Here is a 9,804-nt window from a genome sequence, read left to right on the forward strand (position 1 = left end):
TCCTACCCTGGGGGTTTTTAAGAGGAAGTTGGATGAACATCTTGCTGGGGTCATTTGACCCCAGTATTATTTCCTGCCATGGCAGGGGGTCAGACTAGATGATCTACTCAGGTCCCTTCTGACCCTAGAAACTATGAAACTATGAAACTATGTTGAACAGTGCAGCCCAAGGACCGAGCCCTGGGGGACCCCACTGCCCACATACCTCGAAAATGACCCATCCACCACCACTCTCTGGGTTCAGCCCTCCAGCCAGTTAGTGACCCATTTGACTGTGTACGTGTCAACACCACACACCACAGTCCCCTAGTTTTTAATGAGAATGGGGTGAGAGACACTGTCAAAGGCCTTCCTAAAGTCCAGGAAGACTACGTCTTGTTGTCCTTGATCTGGGTAGTTAGTCCCAGTTCCATCTCCACCTTGGCCTTCCTGACCGCCCCCCTGCGGCCCCAAGCAACCAAGGTATAGTCTTCATGCAAGAGGTGTGCATGAAACGTGGTTGTTCCTTAAGGACACAATCCTTAAAGTACAAAAAGAAGCCTATTCCCATGTGGAGAAAAGGTAACATAAGGGCTGGGAAGCCCTCTTGGCTAAACACAGAATCATGTTCCTCTTAAGAAAAAAGAAAGAGGCTTATAAACAATTTTAGCTCAGGGCGAGCCCCAAGGAGGACTATTCCATGACAGCTCACATTTGCAGGGAACAGATAAGACAGGCTAAAGCAGTGACTGAACTTAGATTAGCAACAGGAATCAAGGACAAAAAGTCCTTCTTAAGGTACATAGGGAACAGGAGGGACTGTGGGGCCATTGCTCAAGAACCCAGGAGAGCTGGTTACTGATACCCAGGAGAAAGCTAAACTCCTGAATGACCTCTTTGCCTTGGTCTTTCAATGGACCAAGGGAAAAACCACACCAGGTGGAGTAGAGCATGAGCATGGTATGAATAATTGCCTCCCTACCCCATAGAACTGGTGTATGACCAATTAAAAAAATTAGACATATATAAGTAAATGGGACTAGATGATCTTCGTCCGACAGTGCTGAAGAAGCTGACCAAAGTTATTGCAGAACCCCTAGTGAATCTCTTCCACAACTCATGGCACTCTGGAGAAGTCCCTGAGGACTGGAAGAGGGCCAGTGTTGTGCCCATCCACATGAAGGGCAGGAGGGAGGATCCAGGTAACTGTAGGCCAATCAGCCTAACTTCCATTCTAGGGAAAATCCAGAAAATTTAATCAAGGAGTCTATGTGTAATAAGCTTGCAGAAGGTAAGATTGTGAATGACAGCCAGCATGGCTTCATTGAGGACAGATCTTGCCTTACCAACCTAATCTTCTTCTATGACCAGGTAACTTGCCATCTAGACATGAGAGAGCAGGTTGACATTGCATACTTTGACTTCAAAAGGCCTTTGATCTAGTATCCTACAATGGCCTCGTGAGAAAATTGGAGGATTGTAGGTTTAATATCAAGACAGTCAGGTGGGTGAGAAACTGGAACCCAGAGAGTCGCAGTGAAAGGACATGTGTCATCCTGGTGAGAAGTGGGCAGCAGTGTCCCACAGGGGTCAGTACTCAGTCCAGTACTTTTCAACATCTTTATTAATGATTTGGATGTGGGGGTGAAGAGCTCACTGGCCAAGTTTGAGGATGACACCAAGTTATGGGGAAGTATGGTCATGCTTGACGATAACCTACAGATACAGATGGACCTAGACAGGCTAGGAAGTTGGGTGGATTGGAACCTGATAAATTTAATGTTGAAAAATGTGATATGCTTCACGTCAGGACAAGCAACCCCCAACACACCTACAGGCCTGGTGGCACCAAACTGACTAGCACCATGAATGAAAGGGACCTCAGGGTAATAATAAACCACAGTATGAATATGAGCTGGCAGCACAATGCTGTACCAAGTAGGGCAAATAGTACTCTGGCATGTATCAATCGATACACCTCCAGCAAAACCAAGGAGGTGATTCTTCTGCTCTACGCAGCACTGGTGAGACCACAGCTGGAGTACTGCATCCAATTCTGGGCACTACACTTTAACAAGAATGTGGACAAGCTTGAGAGAGTCCAAAGAAGAGCCACTCATATGATCAGAGTCTTAAAAGGGAAGTCATATGAGGAAAGGGGACCTGAGGGATCTGGGACTCTTTAGCATGAGGAAAAGAAAATTGAGAGGGGACCTGGTAGCAGCTTACTGCTATACTAGGGGAATACATCAAGGGCTCTGTAAGCAACTGTTCACCAGGGTACCCGAAGGGAAGACCAGGAGTAATGGCCACAAACTCCTGGAAGATCGATTCAGGCTCAACATTAGGAAAAACTTCTTCACAGTCAGTGTCCAGGCTTTGGAATAAGCTCCTTCCAGAGGTGGTGCAATCATCTACCCTGGAAATCTTCAAGAGGAAAATAGAGAGTCACCTTGCTGGGGTCACCTGACCCCCAGTTATCTTTCTGGCCTGGTGCAAGGGCTGGACCCGATAATCTTCTGAGACAGATCCTTACAATCTATGAATCTATAATGGTATCACCTATTCTATTTGATTTTTTTTTTCCATGAGGATACAATTTTGACTTAACACCAATTGATGATAGGTGGCTTCCAATGAGATTTGCTTCATGATTTGGAGTACAGGTAAAACCTGTTTTGCTATAACACCCATTTTACATAGATACCCAATTTTACTTCATGCTAAGTGAGTTTTGTTATAATGCTCGCGGGCATTGTAGTGCTGGCACTGGAACTGGCACCAACCCTAACAGTCTGATTCTGGTGATTTTGGTGGCTTTAGAAAGTGAAAAGTGAAAGTGAAATTTGGTTTTGCTTAACACTCATTTTTTCAGGAATTAATTAAGAGCACTAAGCAGGGGTTGCCTGTACCTGGAAATCCAAGCTTAAAATGGAACTCTGAAGTCATGTATACACATGCATTAATGTGTTGTAATTACAGTGCATTAAGTTTAGTACCTGTAAGAATAAGTATTAAATTAATGTGCCATAATGGGTGGTATTGCACAGTAGCACCAGCACACGTCTTTTCCTTGACACTAACGCACAGCAGACTAATTCTACTGTGCATTATCGCATTAGCACAATGTTTGCTGTGATGCACTAATGTGCAGTATAATTAGTCTACTGTGCTTCTAGCATGTCATATTGATGGATCCTGAAGGTGTATCTACTAATTAGCTCTGTAGTTAGGCATCACCATCTATACATGTGCTAGTATTAGGGTGCAAAAAACTAATTTACTCCGCCATAAGATAGTACCGTCAGAGACAGTACTTACAGTAGAATAATAAGCTGCACTGAAACACACATGTAGACAATGACCAGGCAGGGACCAGACTCCTGGCTGCTGCCTGGCCACATGGCTCCACATGTTTGGCACCCTAGTGCCCCAGCTATCCCCTTTGTCACCCTCTTCTGCTGTCTGGAGCCTGGGACTAACATCATGAGCCTGCTGCTAACTTGGGCCAGCTCCACTCTGGATCAAAGTGCTGCTATCTGAGGCACACATGCAGACATTGTGCCCAGAACTAGTGTACTCTGGATGAAACAGCTCTGGAGTTTATTGCTTTTCCTTAATTAATTGCTTGTGTAGATGCACCATGAAAGCCTAAATCCAAACTAGGGCTTGCACTAACGTCTTCTAGCTTGGACTACTCTGCCTGTGCAAAAAAGACCTCAGTGATAATCAGTACAATCACAGGGGATGGACCTCACAGATCAAAACCAGGGTTGTTGCCATAATTTTCATATCTCATCTTAGAACCCAAGTCAATTAAATGTGCTAAGTCTGACTTGGCATTGTCAAATTTTCAATATTTAAAAAAAAAAAATTCTTGGAAAAAACCCCCAAATTATTTAGTTGTTTTGTTTTTTTTTCCACATAGGTCTGTAGGAATTAACATAACATACATAATCAGGCATGTTATATTGCACTACATGGGCATGTCCATACATGCAAGCATGTGCACTTAAAGCAGCTCAAATAGAAGCGGTAAAACTTTGAGCCAGGGCTTTTTGCTGCCACACATGTGCCCGGATATGCATTTTGGTGTGCAGCAAATTGTGTCACCTGGGTTAAAATAACCCTGCCTGCCTGCTCCTGGATCTGCATCCAGGGGGAGCTAGAGCCCAGGGCTAGCACCTGTGCTGGCCCCATCAATAAAAAAGCTGCCCTGGCAAGTAGCTCAGTGCTATTTACTCTCAGGAACTTCTGGGGACTGGCCAACTGGTATCGGGAGACACTAGCCCTTGTGGCAGCTGGACTTCTGAAGCACCCCTGAGAATTCTCTACACCCTCTACCCACTGCAGCAGTCTGGCAGTGGAGGCTGCTGCCTGGCTGTGACCTGCTGCCACCTGCAACAGCATGTGGCCCCAAGGCTGCATGCCTGCCAGACCCAGATGGGAATTGCATGGCCAGTAGAGGCACCTGCCCCTCTGGGCCAACTGCCAGCAGGCTGTGGCTGCATAGTTGGCTTTATGCAGCACTACTGTCATGTGTGCCCTTGCCCGGCCATCTGGGCAGCTATCACCCGAAAGATGTTCCCATTTAGTGGCCTGCTTTGAACTGTCAAAGCATGTCCTCCTGGCCCTAAGTGGCTAGGAGGTCAGCCACCTCTAGCTGGATTCCAGGTGCTTGCCCTGACCAGGATCTTCTGCCTGGTTCTTGCCACTGGTCTCTCTAGCAGGAATTCCAGTGTTCCTTATTTAAAACCTGCAAAATCTCTGAAAAAAAAATCCCATATTCACTGTTTAAAACACGCCAAAATCCATGTTCCTCCCCAATTAAAACAAAAGACCACTCTATAGGTAGGTAGATAGATAAATAGATAGATAGATAGATAGATCTATATATAGAGAGAGGAAGAGATCAGTTAGGCAATGTTTTATTGATTTACAATTGTAAAGCAACTTGGAAGCCTACCAGTGCCTCCATCATCATAATAAAATAAATTCTACTTATTTATGCAGTTTGGCATTGACTCTGAGCTTCTCTGTCATATAAAAATCAGAGCTGCCACTACCCCCTTCACTCACCAGGATGTACAGAGCTGAGCAGCACTGATATGCCACTGTCCTTTCCCTGCCTTTGCCCCTCACTCTCAACCCAGAACTCACCCCGCCACCCCATTCCCCTCACTCCTGCCCCACAGGGCCAGGAATGTGGGCGAGAGGTTTTTGGGGTGGCTTGGGGTTGTGGGGCTTGTGGGTGGATTGTGGGAGGAGTGTGGATGTAGAGGGGGCTACAAGGGGGGGCTGCTCAGAAGGGGTGGGTCCCCTGTCCCCCACAGGGCACAGCCTCCCTGCACACCACATGGATTTCCCCCCCACAGCAGCCACATGCCCCCCACAGAGGTCACATCAACTGGGACCTGGCTTCATGCCGGGTAAGTAGGGGATGGGGGGAGCTGGAGGAGCAGATGGGGACTACTGAGGGTGCAGGAGACCATAGGGGGGCAACTTGGGAGGGGTGGGTCTGCCAACCTGCCTGGCTGGCTGTGGCCTGCTTGCCTCCCCCCTGCCTGCCTGCAGCCCCCATGCATGCTCCCTTGTTTGGCTGCAGCCCCCCTGCACCCTCTCCACCCAGCTCCAAACTTCCCCACAGCTTAGCAGCAATAGCAGCCATCCTCTTGGCCTTGTAGCACAGCCCTCTTGCACAATGGGGGGGGGGGCAGCATGGCTTGGCCCCAGCTGTCAGGTATCTGTGTGGCCTCTGCCACAGTGCACTGCTGCAGCTTGGCATGGTGTAGCACAGTGCAGCATGAAGCAGAGCTGTGTGATTTCAGGCAGCTCCAGGCTGTCACCAAGGACTGTGCACCAGTTGCAGGGACTGCTGGCCACACCATCCCAGGTCCTGCATGCACAGAAGTGGCCTGGCTGGATGACACAGGGAGGACAGATGACTCTGTGGAGGACCAAGCCTCTGGTTGCCTCAGGCCATGGTCCTGTGCCCTGCTCCAGTTTTTTCTGCTGTGAATCTTTCTGACCCCTTGATATCCAGGGGTCTAATTGTGCCCCTGTGCTGCATACTTGCAGCATGGGGAACATTTTCTCACTCTCGCAAGTGCCTCTTGCAGCAGCTCAAAGGGCATTGAGATACTGTGAGATGCACATTTGCACTTGTGTGGATGCACCCCATGAGGTTATTTGAATTGGGTGCTTTTATATAATGTGGATATCACTCCCAATACTGTGGCATGATAAATCATATCATCATAGGCAATTACTGTCACATTAAAGTGCAATTCCAAATGCTGGTTAAATCTCAGTGAATTTGCCATTTACAAAGGTGATAAAAGGTAAAGCCTTACCGGTACATCAGCCAACATTTAAGCAGAACAAATTCTTACCTCACAAAACCTGAGAGACTAACAGCTAGGAAGGATAATGTGAAAAATCAGAGTGAGGAAGGGGGTTGTTCTGCCTGAATATTGGTACTCCCAGATCTAAAACAACAGTACAGGAACTCACTTGGCTTTGTCTTTGATGGATCAGGGTAATATGTGAAGAGAAGATTTAGGAATATGGGTTGTGGTCAGTGCAGTTTTGTACATGCATTCCATTCTGTCCATGGCACTTCTACTACTGATTACTTAAATTTATTTTGCCAGCAGTCCCCATTTGTATATGCTTTGGGTGACAAAAGTAAAGACACAAAGATATCTTTGTTTGGCATAATATATAATAAAGCCACTCATCTGAACCTCTCCTTGCAGGAATTCTTGTTTTGTAGCCATTCCATCTGTTTTCTCTATTTTATCATTGTGTGATGTTAACATATTGGACTGAGATCTGCACTACCACAGATTCAGTGCAAATATACCAACTTCAAACACATGGGACTGAAGCAAGCTACTCACAAATAGTTTATGTAGTTTAATAAGCTATGCTTAGATCTGGGAGCATAGAATTATTTTAGTGTCAATAAGATTAAGTTCACAATTTTATCCTGCATATATCTTCCCTCTCACACCTTTTGTTAATGAAGGTCAACCTCTGCAATTTTTTTAGACACAGGGAGAGTTGGAAAGGGGGCATTTTGTTTTTAGAAGGACTCTATGCAAAGAGCACAGAAACCAAAAAAGGAGTCTGATAACTTGCTTGAAACAAGAAACAGTCAAAGAGAAAAATATGATAGAATTTTAGAATGTATTTGTTTTTAGACATGTAAAATACTAGACTCAGATATAGAAGAGGAAATTAAATAGGTTATAGCAGGAATTATGTTAAAAAGAAAAAACACAACGACTTGTTTTATTCAAATGTTTCTGAGTAAATTTAACCAGCTGTTGTCATTCTTATTATTTTTAGGATTTCTAACAGAACATGTGAAGTTGCCTAGAAACCTACTTTAATATCTATGCAAAAACGTCACAAACAATAGCTTGAGAAAAATAGGAGAGAAAATACACAAGAAAATCAAAGAGAATCAGACTAAAACATAGACCTACCTTGCCAACATATTGATAATCAGATCCTGTATATTCCTCCAGCAAGAAGAACTGGTTCCACATCCAGCCTCGTTTTTGGCGATAAAGCGCTTTCCCATCACTTCCTGAAGCACGTGTCACAAAGCCTTTTGGCTGGTGCTCAGTAGTCCTTCTGAAGAGCATTTCTGTACAGCAGGGATGTGGCAGATATACCCAGAGCAGCAGCAGAACTAGGACTTGTTGTATTATCATAGCTCTCCACTGCTGACTGTCCTTACAAGTCAACAAGTTGCAAGGTAAATCGTTTATCTTTTGGTCTTTCTCTAGTTGGCAGTGAAGCAGAGTGGTTTCCAGTAGTTCATTTCTATTCTATTCATATCCACCAAATCCTCAAAGTAAACAGAAAAATACACAGCATAAGTTGAAAACATTTAATTAAGTTTATAAGGGGTGCTCTTCAGGATCTGGGGAAACAATTGTTCACCAGAGCACCCCAAGGGATTATGAGGTCGAATGGTTATCAACTACTGCAAGACCATTTCAGGCTGGACATAAGGAAGAACTTATTTACAGTCCAAGCCCCCAAGGTCTGGAATAGACTGCCACCATAGGTGGTTCAAGCACCTACTTTGAACACCTTCAAGAGAAAGTTGGATGTTTATCTTACTGGGATCCTATGACCCCAGCTGACTTCCTGCACCTGGGGCAGGGGGTTAGACTCGATCTTCTGAAGTCCCTTCCAGCCCTAATGTCTAAGAAATCTATGAACATATTTTACTTCCGATCATTCTTGACTGTGTAGCTGCAAAGCCATATAACAAAGAAAGAAACCTGATTATCTCCCACAGATACATCACTAATGGCTGAGGTGGTGACTATAAAGGTTATCTGACAACTCTCACCTAATGGGAGGTCTACAAATATATTAAGTAGCTGCTTTCAAAATGTTACAGGAGAAACACAGTAAAAATATAGTGAGCTGTTTTTTGCCCTAAACTTTTCAATTAAGGAACTTTAAAGATGACTGGGGAATTAATACCACTAGCACTTACATATTCAATACTGCAGCCTTTACTTGAAATGTTTCCACCCGATTTGATTTACAAGTAATCCAGTGTTATATTAATCTTTTTATCAAGAGGCCTGAAAGCCTAATGCAAAGCAGTTTTAGAAACCAAGAAATGGTGAAACACTTGTTCCCCAAGGTACTTTAAATGGCAAAAAGAGAGCATCATATGCATCAGAAGAAATACAACATGACAAGAAGCAAACTTTTTAATATAAAAATGTCCTAGGTTGAAGTACTTACAGTATGAACCAATGTAACATTCAAACTCAATCTTAAATATAGAAGAACTGATAAAAGGCCTAGGACCTAATCTGTTCTGATTCCAGGGCAAAGAGACCCCAGGAAAACTTTAGTTTGCAGTGTACTTAAATGTACTACAGAGAGAAAAAGAAACATAACCATTTCCTATCAAATTTAGTTTGGTACTCTTTTAGTTTGATTTTTTTTGGGGGGGGGGGTTAGGGAATGGAAACTGGTTGTTTGTTGATTTGTCTCATTTTTAATTTTCCTAGTGGCACAAAAGTATGATAAAAACAAATATAGGTAGGTTATGACAACGTCTTCTCTCATTATCAAACAGAAACTCCTATCACAATTTAGCCCACTGAATTATTAAAACCATTAGCTGATTTGCTTTCTCGTGAAAGTTTAACCAGGAAAATATCAAATTCTTAAGAGCAAATCCTTATGTGATTCAGGCTGATTTGTTTGAGTAACCAAGTGATATAAACTGCAATATAAAAATATTACATTAAATATTAAATAAAATATTAATACAACTGATATTAAATCTCCCATTTCAGGATCATAAATGGAATAAGACAGTCATTGCATATGCAATATATGTAGTCTTTATATTTTGTGACTAGAACTAGAACATTATTTCTTGCAAAAGAAAGGTTGTTTGCCTATTTTCATAGTGCTCCCGATTCATGCAAAATGGGAAATAGTGTTGTTTTTTCCTGCTGCTGAAGTATGACAGTATATGAAATTACCTTATACTTTGTTTTCTGAGTAGCATAATATTTCTTTATTTTTTACTTCAAGAATCTTTTATATTCCTAAATCTGCAAATAAAGAAAAGGATTTATAGGCAAGTGCTAAAAGTTCTGCCACATATAGAACTGGTATATTCTATGGTGACAAAGAACCTCAAGCAGTACTATCAGGTGGATTTTAGGTGTATCCATGACTAATTAGGTATATCCATGAGTAGTTAACAAGAAAGAAAATACATTGATTAAGTTTATTCTTAAAATAACTCTGTTGACTTCACTATCTTCA

General features: G+C 43.3%; 1 protein-coding gene across 5 annotated transcripts in view; it reads right to left on the reverse strand.

The window, feature by feature from the left end:
- The window catches only part of CDH10 (cadherin 10), a 210,516-nt gene that overhangs the window by 124,382 nt on the left and 76,330 nt on the right, over positions 1–9,804 (reverse strand). For all 5 annotated transcript variants that reach the window (XM_019541968.1, XM_019541993.1, XM_019541984.1 and 2 more), the window contains exon 2: positions 7,473–7,840. In XM_019541968.1, coding sequence (XP_019397513.1) covers positions 7,473–7,703 — 231 coding nt within the window. In that variant the 5' untranslated portion in view covers positions 7,704–7,840. The remainder of the gene's footprint in view (positions 1–7,472; positions 7,841–9,804) is intronic.

The sequence above is a fragment of the Crocodylus porosus genome, unplaced genomic scaffold (assembly GCF_001723895.1).
Source record: "Crocodylus porosus isolate Cpor-Errol unplaced genomic scaffold, CroPor_comp1, whole genome shotgun sequence".
Classification (NCBI taxonomy): Eukaryota; Metazoa; Chordata; order Crocodylia; family Crocodylidae; genus Crocodylus; species Crocodylus porosus.